The sequence below is a fragment of the Pristiophorus japonicus genome, chromosome 8 (assembly GCF_044704955.1).
Source record: "Pristiophorus japonicus isolate sPriJap1 chromosome 8, sPriJap1.hap1, whole genome shotgun sequence".
NCBI classification, from domain to species: domain Eukaryota; kingdom Metazoa; phylum Chordata; class Chondrichthyes; family Pristiophoridae; genus Pristiophorus; species Pristiophorus japonicus.
This window is the reverse complement of record NC_091984.1, coordinates 19,378,353-19,395,272: the sequence shown is the minus strand read 5'-3', so window position 1 is coordinate 19,395,272 and position 16,920 is coordinate 19,378,353. Positions and strand designations below refer to the sequence as shown.

Genomic DNA, 16,920 nt, shown 5'->3' with positions numbered 1-16,920 from the left:
ATGCAAAGAATTGAAAATATACTTGAATCAACAAATGGTCAAATAGCACAGAACAACTCAATGGGATTCTACCAGACGTTTTAGATGGAATATACTTTACTCATCTATTTATATTGCACAAGTTGGGTTTAAAACTATTTATGTCAAATATGACAGAGTCTCAGCCCAACATCGGCCAATTGTTTATCTTCACACAAGTTAAATTACGGTGTTACAAATTGAACTTGGGTGACTTTTGTTGTTGTCTCTGAATAATTAGATTAAAATCAAGAGTCACCAATTATATCTTGCTGTAGCTAGTACGTTTCCTAACTGGGTGACACTTTCTTATGACCTCTGTTAACCAAAACACACACGCTGATGGCAATTATCAGGGCAACAACAATTACAGCAGCACCAGCTATCAGAAGAATTGTTGCAATGTTAAATATTATGGGTTTACTAGGTTGCAGAGATGAGTTCGGTGGGCTGGTTGGGTTAGATGGACTGGGTGGCTGAGATGGTTCAGGTGGCGTAGGTGGATTCGTTGGGACTATAGGGAGTAAAATCAAAGCAGCCTGTGCTATATTTGACAACTCAGAAGTTTGGTTCTCTTTATCAACTGCACGAACTGCAAAGTAGATGAAGGTCCCATTTTTCAACTCGATATTCTCAGATACCATAAATGTTTCCTCCGAGTTAGCAGCCTTTGGCTTCAAGCCTGTGGTGTTTACTCTTTGAGCACTTTGAAAGTCATCTTTCAGTTGTGGAAAGTTTTTGCTCAACCTTATTTCGTAGTAGGAAGCTAAAAAAAAGAGAAACAAAAAATGTGAATGCAAGTTATTGTGTCACTTAGGTTCTTGAAATTACCCTCTTGCACACTATGGGATTTGTTCAAATAATTGAGTGAAGCCAATGGTGTGAAAGAACTGAATTGAGAACCTAAGAAAAGGCCATACAGCCCAAAAACGTCATCTAAGTTGGACTCTCCCATTATAACATTCATTCAGTTTTTGAATGCCCCCATTACAATTTTGAGTCTATCTTACGTATTCTCTGAGATACAGTGGTACTAAGTGGTCTGACTGCCTTATGTTCAGAAGTGTGCCCATAGTGCCCAATATATAATTACAGAATAGTGTAACCCAGGGAAGTAAGAATAGGACCCCCTTGAGATCTGAACTCAATCTTAGCTCAGGCAGGGATAGGTACAGGTACGTGATGGGGGGAGGAGGGGCGGCGTAGGTGCGGGTATTGCATGGCGAGCAACAAACTCACATGCTGAGGCCCGGAAAGATTTTAGCTCTTATACCTCATTTACATATGCAAGATCAGCCTCCCGCCCAAACCCAGCAGGAGCCATTGCCTGGCTGGCAAGTGGGCGCAGGAATTTGGGTAGCAGGAGGCCTCAATTGAAGGCCATGAAAAGGGAATCCCTGACAAGGGAGGAAGGGAAAAGCCGAGGTCCGGCCCAATAAGGAAATATTGAGCACTCCAGCTCCTCCTGTCCCACAAGAATACTAGAAAAAAATACTTACCCTGCTGTGGCTCATCTAGCCCCGGATGGTGTTCCCAACAGGTTCGGCCTGGCGGGGAAGCAATCACTGCTCCACCATCAGGCCTCAGGGTAAAATGGCAGGTTAGATCCCCGATTACGATATCGGAGCCCAACCTGTATATTTAAAGAGGACATTGCCGTTGTGGGGCAATAGCAAATCGGTAGCCCGTTTTACATCCTGCCTGATGCACTTTTTCATTGAAGATAATAGAAAAGAAAATCAGGTGGGTGAAAATAGTACAACACAGCCTTCCCCATGGATATTAAATCAGTTATTGCCAAACCATCTCGAATGTAGACCGTTACACTTCCTCCTCTTCTGTTGTCTTTTTCTTCCTGATCATTATATCCATAGTTTAAGCTGAGGCACTGTGTTAATGACTATGTATCAACTGATGATAATTCCATGCCTTCACACTGTTGGACTCATACTAGGTAGTTCTGCTAGTTGAATAATCAACACTCAATTTTAAAATAAATATTTAAGAGCACAAGAATGATGCCAAAGGGCACAGACTTCAAGAAGTAGTGTTTGTGAAACCAGTTTTTTCCCTCTGTTTGGGAACGGTAAGAGCAGAAAGAGCCTCGCATCATATTCATCATTACATTATCGACACCTGACTTTATGGCCCATAATCTGCAGTCAGCGGTGAAGCGATGCCGTTCGCTGTTGGCCCTGAAGAAAGCTGCCCCAAAAGATCTGGCAATCTGTGGCGAGAAGCTTGTCTTTTCGACGTGCAGTTGAGATCAGTGCAGTTTGGTGGGAATTCCATAGAACATAAGAACATAAGAAATAGGAGCAGGAGTAGGCCATTTGGCCCTCGAGCCTGCTCTGCCATTCAATACGATCATGGCTGATGTGATCTTGGCCTCAACTCCACTTCCCTGCCCACACCCCATAACGCTTGACTCCCTTATCATACAAAAATCTGTCTATCTTCACCTTAAATATATTCAATGACCCAGCCTCCACCACTCTCTGGGGTAGAGAATTCCAAAAATTCACGACCCTCTGAGCGAAGAAATTCCTCCTCATTTCCGTTTTAAATGGTGGACCCCTTATTCTGAAACTAAGCCCTCTAGTTCTAGATTCCCCCACAGGGGAAACATTCTCTCTGCATCTACCCTGTCAAGCCCTCTCAGAATCTAATACGTTTCAATAAGATCACCTCTCATTCTTCTAAACTCCAATGAGTATAGGCCCAACCTGCTCAACCTTTCTTCATAAAACAATCCCTTCATCTCAGGAATCAACCTCGTGAATCTTCACTGAACAGCCTCCAATGTGAGTATATCCTTTCTTAAATACGGAGACCCAAACTGTATGCAGTACTCTAGGTATGGCCTCACTAATACCCTGTACAATTGTAGCAGGATTTCCCTACTTTTATACTCCATCCCCCTAGCAACATTCCATTTGCCTTCCTAATTACTTGCTATACCTGCATGTTAACTTTTTGTGTTTCATGTATTAGGACCCCAAATCCCTCTATACATCAGCATTTTGTAATCTCTCCCCATTTAAATAATAATTTGCTTTTTTTCTTTCCAACCAAAGTGGATAACTTCTCATTTTACCACATTATACTCCATCTGCCAAATGTTTGCCCACTCACTTAGCCTGTCTATATCCATCTGCAGGCTCTTTGTGGACTCCTCACAGCTTACTTTCCCACCTAGCTTTGTATCATCAGCAAACATGGATACATTACACTTGGTTCCTTCATCAAAGTCATTTATATGGATTGTAAATAGTTGAGGACCCAGCACCAATCCCTGCGGCACCCCACTAGTCACTGTTTGCCTACCGGAAAATGACCCATTTAACGTGACTCTCTGTTTTCTGTTAGTTAGCCAATCCTCTATCCTTGCTAATATATTACTCCCAACCCCATGAAATTTTATCTTGTGCAGTATGTGGCACCTTATCGAATGCCTTTTGGAAATCCAAATACACCACATCCACTAGTTCCCCTTTATCCATCCTGCTCATTACATCCTCAAAGGACTCCAGCAAATTTGTCAAACATGATTTCCCTTTCATAAAACCATGCTGACTCTGCTTGATTGGATTATGCTTTTCCAAATGACCCGCTACTGCTTCCTTAATAATACACTCCAGCATTTTCCCTACAACAGATGTCCGGCTAACTGGTCTATAGTTTCCTGCTTTTTGTCTGCCTCCTTTTTTTAAATAGGGGCGTTACATTTGTGGTTTTCCAATCCACTGGGATCGTCCCAGAATCCAGGGAATTTTGGTAGATTACAACCAATGTATCCACGATCTCTACAGCTACTTCTTTTAAGACCCTAGGATGAAAGCCATCAGGTCCAGGGGGCTTGTCCGCCTTTAGTCCCATTATTTTACCGAGTACTACTTCATTAGTGATAGTGATTGTATTAAGTTCCTCCCTCCCTATAGCCCCTTGATTATCCATGATTAAGATATTTTTAGTATCTTCTACCGTGAAGACCGATACAAAATATTTGATCAACGTCTCAGCCATTTCCCTGTTCTCCATTATTAATTCCCCAGTCTCATCCTCTTGGGGACCAACATTTACTTTAGCCACTCTCTTCCTTTTTATGTGCCTGTAGAAACTCTTGCTATCTATTTTTATATTTCGTTTACTTTGATAATCTATCTTCCCTATCTTTATCATTTTTTAATCCTTCTTTGCTGGCTTTTAAAAGTTTCCCAATCCTCTGGCCTTCCACTAGTCTTGGCCACATTGTATGCCCTTGTTTTCAATTTGATACCATCCCTTATTTCCTTAGTTAGCCACGGATGGTTATCCCTTCTCTTACAGTTTTTCCTTCTCATTGGGATATATTTATGTTGCGAGTTATGAAATATCTCCTTAAATGTCTGCCAATGCTCAGCAACCGTCCCATATTAAATCTATTTTCCCAGTCCACTGTAGCCAACTCTGCCCTCATACCTTTGTAGTCTCCTTTATTTAAGCTAAGGACACTGGTTTGAGAATCAACTTTCTCACCCTCCAATTGAATTTGAAATTCAACCATATTATGGTCACTCATTCCTAGAGGATCTTTTACTACGAGATCATTTATTAATCCTGTCTCATTACACAGTACCAGATCTAAGATAGCCTGCTCCCTGGTTGGTTCCACAATGTACTGTTCAAGGAAACTATCCTGGATACACTTTATCAATTCTTCCTCAAGGTACCTGGCCAAATTGCTTTGTCCAATCAATATGAAGGTTAAAATTGCCCATGATTATTGCCATTCTTTTATTACAAGCCTCCATTATTTCTTGATGTATACTCCATCCAACAGTGTAGCTACTGTTAGGGGGCCTATAGACTACTCCGATCAGTGACTTTTTTCCTTTATTATTCCTTATCTCCACCCAAATTGATTCAACATCTTGATCTTCTAAGTCAATATTGTTTCTCACTAACGTTCTGATCTCATCCTTTATTAGCAGTGCTACCCCATCTCCTTTTCCTTTCTGTCTGTCCTTCCGAATTGTCAAATACCCCTGAATATTTAGTTCCCAGTCCTGGTCACCTTGCAACCACGTCTCTGTAATGGCTATCAGATCATACCCACTTGTATCTATTTGTGCCGTGAACTCATTTATTTTGTTACGAATGCTACGTGCATTCAGATAAAGAGCTTATAATGTTTTTTTAACCATTTTTTCCTGCTTTGACCCCACTTTCTGATTCAGCTTTATGTTTATACATTCTGTCCCTTCCTGTCACGCTGTGGTTATCATTTCCCCCAGTGCTACCCTGCTCTATTGCCTTCTCATTACTCTTTGACTTTTAAAATTTTTGCCCACCTGAATCCTCCTCCCCCCCTCTAATTAGTTTAAGGCCCATCAACCATTACCCTCTGCTTCCTGCCTCTGAGACAATTTTGGATCCAACTTCCCACTTTGTGCTGGATCGCATGGGCTGTTACTTTCGTGACTTTTATTCTGACTTTTTAAAGATGTTAAAGAGCAAAACAAAGATTTTGGCTCTCACATGGGGAAAAGGTAAACTTGAAATACACATGACCAAACTTTAAAAAAATATAATTTTTTGAAAAAGTTTCTTAAAAATTGTAATTCCTATTAAAGTGGAGAAATTTGACTCTCCACTATATTAAATATTTCTTTTCAGAGAGTTAACGTTTGGTTCGCAGCCACTATGCTGTTAAAACTCCAGTTACACCTAATCCAACAAGTTCTAACTTTTAATGGGGTATTTAACAGCGATATTCCTGCTGGGGGTGGGGGGGGGGGGGGGGGGGGGCAGGGGTGTGGGGACACAACACAGTCAGTGGCGGAGCAATGAATGACTGACCGCAACTTCAGGGTTTTTGCGTTAGGATGCACATGAGCTAAATCCTAAAGTTGCGGACAGCTTCAAAGGGGTAATAACAGCGAATGCTGTTCGTTCGTTGTTATTACCCACCGGAAATTCTGGACCTACGTTGGGGATTTTTTATTGGATGAAAAGAGATGACTGAAGGGTTTCCCAATGGCTAAGTTTATCCAGTGACTAGCTGACCAGTTCAGACCAGGAAGGTTCCAAGTTTGATCCCTGATCTGGGCTGAGGTAGAACATAAGAAATAGGAACAGGAGTAGGCCATACGGCCCCTTGAGCCTGCTCCGCCATTCAATAAGATCATGGCTGATCTGATCATGGACTCAACTCCACTTCCCCGCCCGCTCCCCATAACCCCTTATCCCCTTATCGTTTAAGAAACTGTCTATTTCTGTCTTAAATTTATTCAATGTCCCAGCTTCCACAGTTCTCTGCAGTGAATTCCACAGATTTACAACCCTCTGAGAGAAGAAATTTCTCCTCATCTCTGTTTTAAATGGGCAGCCCCTTATTCTAAGATCATGCCCTCTAGTTCTAGTCTCCCCCATCAGTGGAAACATCCTATCTGCTTCCACCTTGTCAAGCCCGCTCATAATCTTATACGTTTCGATAAGATCACCTCTCATTCTTCTGAGTTCCATTGAGTACAGACCCAACCTACTCAACCTTTCCTCATAAGTCAAGCCCCTCATCCCCGGAATCAACCTAGTGAACTTATCTCTGAACTGCCTCCAAAGCAAGTATATCCTTTCGTAAATATGGAAACCAAAACTGCACACAGTATTCCAGGTATGGCATCACCAATACCTTATATAGCTGTAACAAGACTTCCCTGCTTTTATACTCCACCCCCTTTGCAATAAAGGCCAAGATATCATTGGCCTTCCTGATCACTTGCTGTACCTGCATCCTATCCTTTTGCATTTCTTGCACAAGAATCCCCAGGTCCCGCTGTACTGCGGCACTTTGCAATCTTTCTCCATTTAAATAATAACTTGCTCTTTGATTTTTTTTTCTGCCAAAGTGCATGACCTCACACTTTCCAACATTATACTCCATCTGCTAAATTTTTGCCCACTCACTTAGCCTGTCTATGTCCCTTTGCAGATTTTTTGTGTCCTCCTCACACATTGCTTTTCCTCCCATCTTTGTATCATCAGCAAACTTGGCTACATTACACTCAGTCCCCTCTTCCAAGTCGTTAATATAGATTATAAATAGTTGGGGTCCCAGCACTGATCCCTGCGGCACCCCACTGGTTACTGGTTGCCAACTCAAGAATGAAACATTTATCCCAACTCTCTGTTTTCTGTTAGTTAGCCAATCCTCTATCCATGCTAATATATTACCCCCAACCCCATGAACTCTTATCTTGTGCAGTAACCTTTTATGTGTCACCTTGTCAAATACCTTCTGAAAGTCCAAACACACCACATCCATTGGTTCCCCTTTATCTACCCTATTCGTTACATCCTCAAAGAACTCCAGCAAATTTGTCAATTATTAGTTATTCATAAACGTGTAACAGTAAGTGTACAACAATTGATCACATCACCCTTGGATGATGAAGTCAGATTTCCTAATGCTGATCGTCATCCAACATTTGTTGGAAATTTACATGTGTGGATATTGGAAAGGGCTTGGTCGCGCTGGCCCCATGCCAATGCTTATTGTCAAGATTTGCACATGAGTAATAGCCACATGGGTGAGAACCCGAGAGTGCAGGACTCCTGTGAAATGATACCTTAGCAAGGATTTGAGGCCTACTGGAAAGGAGCAAGGAATCATAGAAACATAGAATGGTTATAGCATAGAAGGAGGCCATTCAGCCTGTTGAACCCATGCTGGTTCTCAGCAAGAACACTTCAGCTAGTCCCACTGCCCCCCCCGCCCCCCACCCTTTCCCCATAGCCCTGCAAATATTTTTTCTTTGGGTACTTAGGTAATTCCCTTTTGAAAGCCTCGATTGAATCTGTCTCCACCACCCTTTCAGGCAGTGCATTCCAGATCCTAACCACTCGCTGCGTAATAATGTTTCCCCTCATGTCCTCTGGTTTTCAACCCTTCCGCGAATGGGAACAGTTTCTCTCTATCTACCGCACTCTCTCTATCCAGACCCTTCATGGTTTTGAACACATCTATCAAATCTCCTCTCAATCTTCGCTGCTCTAAGGAGAACAACCCTAGCTTATCCACGTAAATGAAGCCCCTCATCCCTGGAACCATTCTTGTAAATCCTTTCTGCACCCTCTCTAAGGCCTTCACATCCTTCTTAAAGTGCGGCCCCCAGAATTGGACAATATGCTCCAGTTGAGGCCGAACAAGTGTTTTATGAAGGTTCATCGTAACTCCCTTGCTTTTGTACTCTATACCTCTATTTATGAGGCCCAGGATCCTGTATACTTTTTTAACCGATTTCTCAACCTGCCCTGCCACCTTCAACAATTTGTGCACATATACACTCAGGTAAGCTTGAGGAACAGCATCTCATTTTTCATTTAGACACTTTACAGCCTTCTGGACTCAACATCGTGTTCAACAATTTCAAACCATAACCTCTCCTATTTTTCTTTGCTTTTTCTGTTTTTTCCTCTTTCCCACGGCAGCTGTTGATGATTCTGCCATCTCTATTTACACCCTATCTAGTCTCATCTTTTGTTTCTTAACTTGTCCCATTACCATCTCCTTTTGCCTTGCACCATCATCCCTTTTGTCTCTTAATCTCTTCTGCCTTCCACCCTGTCACAGATTTTGCCTTTTGTTCTTTGCTCCCCTTCCCCCTTTCCCTGCCTCTACACTTGCTTAAAAATCTGTTACTTTTTCCAGTTCTGACGAAGGGTCCTTGACCTGAAACGTTTTACTCTGTTTCTCACTTCACAGATGCTGTCTGACCTGCTGAGTATTTCCATAATTTTCTGTTTTTATTTCAGATTCCAGCATCTGCAGTATTTTGCTTTTCTACTCCCAGGTCTCCCTGTTCCTGCACCCCCTTTAGAATTGTACCCTTTAGTTTATATTGGCTCTCCTCGTTCTTCCTACCAAAATATATCACTTTACACTTTTCTACGTTAAATTTCATCTGCTACATGTCCACCAGCCTGTCTATGTGCTCTTGAATTCTATCACTATCCTCCTCACTGTTCACTATACTTCCAAGTTTTGTGTCATCTGCAAATTTTGAAATTGTGCCCTGTACACCCAAGTCTAAGTCATTAATATATATCAAGAAAAGCAGTGGTCCCAGTACCAACCCCTGGGGAACACCACTCTATACGTTCCTCCAGTCCGAAAAACAACCGTTCACCACTACTCTCTGTTTCCTGTCACTTAGCTAATTTCGTATCCAGGCTGCCACTGTCCCTTTTATTCCATGGGCTTCAACTTTGCTGCCAAGCCTGGCAAGGTGGGAATGAAAATTTTCAAGAAGGAAAGATTAATCAGGACTTCTTTAAAGCCAATACTACTTTGACTTTTGAAAGGCTGATGAGGACATTTAGCGAATTTAATTGTTCCTGTTTGCAGTGCACTGGTTAAAGAGTTCAGACTAAAATGCTATCATTAACCTATTTAAAATAAAGGTTATTTTTAAATGCTAAATGAATTCAATGTTTCATGACATCAGAAATGTGCAGGTAAGGAAAATATCTCCCCAGCTAAGTGACTGCATCGAATTGACAAGGTATTGATCGATGATAAAATATTTTATGAGAGTGCCCAGTCCTAAAGTGGACTGAAAGCTCAGTGATGGAATCACTCACAATGTACAAACTAAAATATCATATAAGTTACCATTTCCTTGATCATAGTCATCGCCTGGTGCTGTCCAAATCAGTTGTATTTTATCTTCAACTATTGTTGCTTTAAGATCCATAATTTTACTCGGTGGATACTTGTCAGGGAGAGGTCCCGCAGGAACCTGACTTACAATACATGTTCCCCCTGATTTGACTCTGCTGAAGCTTCCCAACTTTGCCTGAGAATCATCATCAACGATTGGAGGCTTTGGTGGGTTCTGTTGAATCTGGCCTACAAGAAAAGCAAAGGATACATTCCAGAAATGGATTAAAACAGTTAAAAGGTTATTTTAATCAGCAACTCTGTGATGGAGGTAGGACATATGCGTGCTGACACACTACAGCACAGATTTTAGGCCATGGACTACCAAACAGTCACTTTCCAATCCCAACTTCAACCTTATAAAACTTTCCAACACCAGACTTGAGGGCATAGTCTAGGCTGACACTAAATTGCAGAACTGAGGAACTAGTGCATTGTCAGAGGTGCTGTGAGATGTTACATCTGTCTGCTTGCTCGGGTAGATGGTAAGACTCTAATGGTTGTTATCCTTGAAGGTTCCGATCAAATGAGACAAAGAACATTCTGCAGCTGAACTTATCTCGTGGAAATGATTGTAACTTACAAAAAGAATAAAATTGCTTTTATGTGTTCTTGGGATGTGGGCAATGCTGCACTTATTGCCCATCCCTAGCTGCCATAGCAATTGGCTTGCAACTGAATGTCTTGCTAGGCCACTTCAGAGGGCATTGATCACTAGCACAGTGGCATTAATGAACAAGTTGTTTCTTTTGATATAACAGTCCAGCAGTTTTCATGGCCATTTTGTCTGGTATTAGCCCACAAATAACAGATTTATGAGATTCTACTTGACAATTTATCATGGTGAGATTTAAACCCATGACCGTTGGGTTCCTAGTCCAGTGCCCTAGCCATAGTCATAGCCACTACTGTCACTACAAGAACAAGCATTTATGTAATGCCTTTAAAATAGAAAAACAGCTTCACAGAGTCATAATGAAGAAATTAATGCCAAGCTGAAGGATGGCCAAAAGCTTGCTAATCGAGGTGGGTTTTAATGAGGGTCTTCATGAAGGAGAGGGAGGTGAAGAGTGAATTCCAGAACATGGAGCCTCGGTTGTTGAAGGCACAGCTGCCAATGCTGGGGTGGAGTGAGGGGAGGGGTGATGCGCAAGAGGCCACAGTCAGAAGAATTAAGAGGTCGGGAGGTGCGAAGCTATGATTGATTTAAACACGAGGACGAGAATTTTAAATTTGAGGCATTGAGGGAGCCAATGTCAGTCAGTGAGGATAGGGGTAAATAGCGATTGGGACTTGGTGCAGGATAGGATACAGGCAGCAGAACTTTGGATGAGGGGAAGTTCAAGGAGGATGAAGGGAAAGAGGTTGTCCAAGAGAGCGTTGGAATTGTCAAGTCTGAAGGTGGCAAAGGCATGGATGAGGGTTTTGGCAGATGGGCTGAGGCAGTGGCAGAGACAGGCAATTCTCAATATGTAGCATTTATCCATCAATACATTACCATTTTGTACATATCCTGGTATATACATGGCACGACCTTGCGTCCTGGCTGCTAGTCTTGTTACTCCATCTTTTCCTTGGACAGATACTTTAACGCTGTATCTCCCGTTCCCACCGAAATGAGTAAAGTATCGAGAATAAATACCATCATCTTGAACAGCATCAGCACCTAACGATAAAAAGACAAATAGTGGCCTAAGTTGTCAAGTACAGGGTTGAATGTATAGAAAATTAATTCACCCCATGATAACGTCGTACTTATTTATAATTAAAAGTAACCAATCGGCAAATCGATTTCTATGGCAATGTATGCATTTACCCGAACCATCGTCCAAAAGTACAAAGTCTACAGAGTGACCATCAGCCCGTTCCACCGTGGCCTTCACTTGTGCACGAACGACAGGCAAAAAGCCATGACTGACTTCTGCATAAATGACCAGAGGGTTCGGCCAAGCCGATGTATCTTGATTGACGTGCGCATTGACTGTGACTGGGGGGACTTTCTCATTTGCTGCACGGGATGTTACCGTAATGGTTAGAACCTGAACTGTGCCAGCTTGATTCTGTATCGTGTAGGTCCAGGCTCCTGTCTGATTGAAAAACATGTCATTTTAATTTAAACTAAGGAAGCCAAAGGTAAAATACAGTGAAAAATAAACACAGTCCAATGAGAGCCATACCTGTGCTGTGCCATTAATTTTAAGCCGGGCTGTCAGTAAGATTTTGTTTATCTCAAAGTTTCCGATATTGTAAGTCTTTCCACTGGGGTCATGTACTAAGACAACGGGTTCACCATGCTGCCATGTGATTACAAAGAATGTCTCATTCCCAACCGTTTTATCAACAAAAACTGTGCCGTTGAACCAACCGTTGTTGTTAATGCTCTTTCCAGAACTTTCAAGCTGTAAAGCAAACAGAAGAATTATTTTTAAAGCCTTAAGGCAGTTGTTAGCAGAAAGTAAAAATTGGAAAGTCGTTCTCTGAAGGATAATCAAACCTGGATTGACTGTTGGTTGATGTCGCCATTTCCTGATACTAATCCAGTGAAAGCATCGATTAATCCACTTGCATTCACTTTATCAGAGGCTGTAAACTGTAAACCTCCTAAAGAATTAAAAATGATTTAATCAATATCGTGTTCACTTGGATTTTTCTTTGCACAAATTTAAAATCACAGAATCCAAGACTGATATCAGATAACGTAACACAGATCAGGTTCCGACATTACAACAGTGACTACACTTCAAAACAAAAGCACTTCATTGGCTACAAAGTGCTTTGGTATGTCCTGAATTAATTAAAGGCGCTGTATAAATGGAAGTTTGTTCTTTATTATGATCAGGGACCAAGCCCGGGACATTGAGTAGACTGGGTCTTTACTCGTTGGAGTTCAGAAGGATGAGGGGTGATCTTATAGAAACATTTAAAATAATGAAAGGGATAGACAAGATAGAGGCAGAGAGGTTGTTTCCACTGGTCGGGAGACTAGAACTAGGGGGCACAGCCTCAAAATACGGGGGAGCCAATTTAAAACCAAGTTGAGAAGGAATTTCTTCTCCCAGAGGGTTGTGAATCTGTGGAATTCTCTGCCCAAGGAAGTAGTTGAGGCTAGCTCATTGAATGTATTCAAATCACAGATAGATAGATTTTTAACCAATAAGGGAATTAAGGGTTACGGGGAGCGGGCGGGTAAGTGGAGCTGAGTCCACGGCCTGATCAGCCATGATCTTGTTAAATGGCGGAGCAGGCTCGAGGGGCTAGATGGCCTACTCCTGTTCCTAATTCTTATGTTTTTATGTTCTTATGTTTATTGCTACAAAAGCAAAATACTGCAGTTGCTGGAATCTGAAATAAAAACAGAACATGCTGGAAATCTCCACGGGTCAGGCAGCATTTGTGGAGGGAAAAGCAGAGTTAACGTTCTGGGTCAATGACCTTTCGTCAGAACTGGCTAGTGATTGGAAAGAACACATTCTAAAGTAGCACTGAAAGTGGGGCGGGAAGAAAGAACAAAAGGGAAGATTTATGATAGGGTGGAAATCAGGAAAGATTAGAGAGACAAAAGGGATGATGGGACGAATTGAAATGATAATGGTTGGTGTTAGAAAAAGATTAGTCAAGATAAGGTGTGAATGGCGGAATAATGACCAGCTGCTGTTGGAGAAAAGGAGAAAAAAAAACATGGGCTCGGGGGGTGGGGGCGGGGGAACGGAGCCAAAGGTGGGCAGCGGTTACGCTCTAAAATTGTTGAACTCAATGTTGATTCCAGAAGGTTGTAAAGTGCCTAAACGAAAGATGAGGTGCTGTTCCTCGACCTTGAGTTGAGCTTCGTTGGAACAGTGTAGGAGGCCGAGGATGGAGAGGTCAGAGAGGGAGTGGTGGAGAATTAAAGTGACAAGCGACTGGAAGCTCAGGACCACGCTTGCGGACTGAATGGAGGTGTTCCGTGAAGCGGTCACCCAATCTACACTTGGTCTCCCCAATATAGAAGAGACCACATTGTGAGCAGCGAATACAGTATACTAAATTGACAAGGTGCCACACAAAAGGTAAACTAGCACAAAATATAAAAACAGATAGTAAGAGTTTATACAGGTATATAAAAAGAAAAAGAGTGGCTAAAGTAAACTTTGGTCCTTTAGAGGATGAGACCAGGGAATTAGTAATGGGAAACATGGAGATGGCAGAAACTCTAAACAAATATTTTGTATCAGTTTTTACGGTAGAGGACACTAACAATATTCCAACAGTGGATAGTCAAGGGGCTATAGGGGGGAAGGAACTTAACACAATCACAATCACTAAGGAGGCAGTGCTCAGTAAGATAATGGGACTAAAGGCAAATAAATCACCTGGACCTGATGGCTTGCATCCTATGGTCTTAAGAGAAGGAGTGGCAGGGATTGTGGATGCACTGGTTGTAATTTACCAAAATTCCCTGGATTCTGGGGAGGTCCCAGCACATTGGAAAACTGCAAATGTAACACCCCTGTTCAAAAAAGGAGGCAGACAAAAAGCAGGAAACTATAGACCAGTTAGCCGAACATCTGTGGTTGGGAAAATGTTGGAGTCTATTATTAAAGAAGCAGTAGCAGGACATTTGGAAAAGCAAAATTTGGTCAGGCAAAGTCAGCATGGATTTGTGAAGGGGAAGTCATGTTTGATAAATTTGCTGGAGTTCTTTGAGGATGTAACTACAGGGTGGATAAAGGGGAACCAGTGAAAGTGGTGTATTTGGACTTCCAGAAGGCATTTGACAAGATGCCACACAAAAGGTTACTGCACAAGATACATGTTCACGGGGTTGGGAGTAATATATTAGCATGGATAGAAGATTGGCTAACTAACAGAAAACAGAGAGTCAGGATAAATGGTTCATTCTCTGGTTGGCAATCAGTAATGAGTGGGGTGCCGCAGGGATCAGTGCTGGGACCCCAACTATTTACAATCTATATTAACGACTTGGAAGAGGGGACGGAGTGTAACGTAGCCAAGTTTGCTGATGATACAAAGATGGGAGGAAGGGCAATGTGTGAGGAGGACATAAAGAGGCTGCAGGAGGACATAACAGGCCAAGTGAGTGGGCAAGAATTTAGCAGATGGAGTATAATGTTGGAAAGTGTGAGGTTATGCACTTTGGCAGAAAAAAATCAAAGAGCAAGTTATTATTTAAATGGAGAAAGATTGCAAAGTGCTGCAGTACAGCAAACCTGGGGGTACTTGTTCATGAAGCACAAAAGGATAATATGCAGCTACAGCAAGTGATCAGGAAGGCCAATGGAATCTTGGCCTTTATTGCAAAGGGGATGGAGTATAAAAGCGGGGAAGTCTTGTTACAGCTGTACAAGTTATTAGTGAGGCCACACCTGGAATACTGTGTGCAGTTTTGGTTTCCATATTTACAAAAGGATATACTTGCTTTGGAGGCTGGTTCAGAGAAGGTTCACTAGGTTGATTCCGGGGATGAGGGGGTTGACTTATGAGGAAAGGTTGAGTAGGTTGGGCCTCTACTCATTGGAATTCAGAAGAATAAGAGGTGATCTTATAGAAACGTATAAGATTATGAGGGGGCTTGACAAGGTGGTTGCAGAGAGGATGTTTCCACTGTTGGGGGAGACTAGAACAAGAGGGCTTGTTCTTAGAATAAGGGGCCGCCCATTTAGAACTCAGATGAGTAAATCTGTGGAATTCGCTGCCTCAGAGAGCTGTGGAAGCTGGGACATTAAATAAATTTATGACAGAAATAGACAGTTTCTTAAACGATAAGGGAATAAGGGGTTATGGGGAGCGGGCAGGGAAGTGGAGCTGAGTCCATGATCAGATCAGCCATGATCTTATTGAATGGCGGAGCAGGCTCGAGGGGCCTTATGGCCTACTCCTGCTCCTATTTTTTATGTTCTTATGTTCTTATGTAAGTACAAGTAAATTGTTGTTTCACCTGGCAGGAGTATTTGGCGCCCTGGATTACATACATTGTTGGTCTGTAAGGTTCAGCTACTCACAGAATCATTAAGGAGCCCCTTAAAAAATACACTTTTTACTCAGTAAATGAATATGGGGTATTAACAAAAATATTTCAAATTGCCATTAAAACAAATTCCTGTATTTCATTTGCTACAGAAATCAAATTTCATTATTGATCACCCTGAATTTTTCTTACCTGGGTAGGTCCATGGCAGGTCATGACCCTGCTGCTGACTCCATCCCGTACTAGCAAATGAACTTTCTGTAATTGGACCTAATGAGCCCGCCTAGCGCATTACCCAGCCCAATGAGATGGAGCTGGTCTGGTGATGTCATTCATGATGCGTTTTAAGCCGGGATCCTTAAGGGGACCTTGGCCACATTAAATTTTAAGTTTAACCTAACATCGTAGATGTTGAATCTTTACTGTACAATAATATAATAAAAATTCTTTATGAGTGACAAATAAATATTTAAATAATATCATTAAGTAATATGACGCCATCTACAAATACAATCAAGAACATAGAAACATAGAAACATAGAAACATAGAAAATAGGTGCAGGAGTAGGCCATTCAGCCCTTCTAGCCTGCACCGCCATTCAATGAGTTCATGGCTGAACATGAAACTTCAGTACCCCCTTCCTGCTTTCTCGCCATAACCCTTGATCCCCCGAGTAGTAAGGACTTCATCTAACTCCCTTTTGAATATATTTAGTGAATTGGCCTCAACTACTTTCTGTGGTAGAGAATTCCACAGGTTCACCACTCTCTGGGTGAAGAAGTTTCTCCTCATCTCGGTCCTAAATGGCTTACCCCTTATCCTCAGACTGTGACCCCTGGTTCTGGACTTCCCCAACATTGGGAACATTCTTTCTGCATCTAACCTGTCTAAACCCGTCAGAATTTTAAACGTTTCTATGAGATCCCCTCTCATTCTTCTGAACTCCAGTGAATACAAGCCCAGTTGATCCAATCTTTCTTGATAGGTCAGTCCCGCCATCCCGGGAATCAGTCTGGTGAACCTTCGCTGCACTCCCTCAATAGCAAGAATGTCCTTCCTCAAGTTAGGAGACCAAAACTGTACACAATACTCCAGGTGTGGCCTCACCAAGGCCCTGTACAACTGTAGCAACACCTCCCTGCCCCTGTATTCAAATCCCCTCGCTATGAAGGCCAACATGCCATTTGCTTTCTTAACCGCCTGCTGTACCTGCATGCCAACCTTCAATGACTG

At 42.2% G+C, this 16,920-nt stretch overlaps 1 protein-coding gene across 1 annotated transcript in view; it reads right to left on the bottom strand.

Annotated features, from left to right (window-relative positions):
- Positions 1–213: 213 nt before the first annotated feature.
- The window catches only part of LOC139268021 (calcium-activated chloride channel regulator 1-like), a 46,201-nt gene continuing 29,494 nt past the window's right edge, over positions 214–16,920 (bottom strand). Inside the window, exons 9-14 of the mRNA XM_070885998.1 lie at positions 12,216–12,322; positions 11,899–12,120; positions 11,538–11,808; positions 11,220–11,387; positions 9,674–9,910; positions 214–784 (exon numbers count right to left, since the gene is read on the bottom strand). Of these exons, the coding sequence (XP_070742099.1) occupies positions 309–784; positions 9,674–9,910; positions 11,220–11,387; positions 11,538–11,808; positions 11,899–12,120; positions 12,216–12,322 (1,481 nt within the window). The 3' untranslated portion in view covers positions 214–308. The remainder of the gene's footprint in view (positions 785–9,673; positions 9,911–11,219; positions 11,388–11,537; positions 11,809–11,898; positions 12,121–12,215; positions 12,323–16,920) is intronic.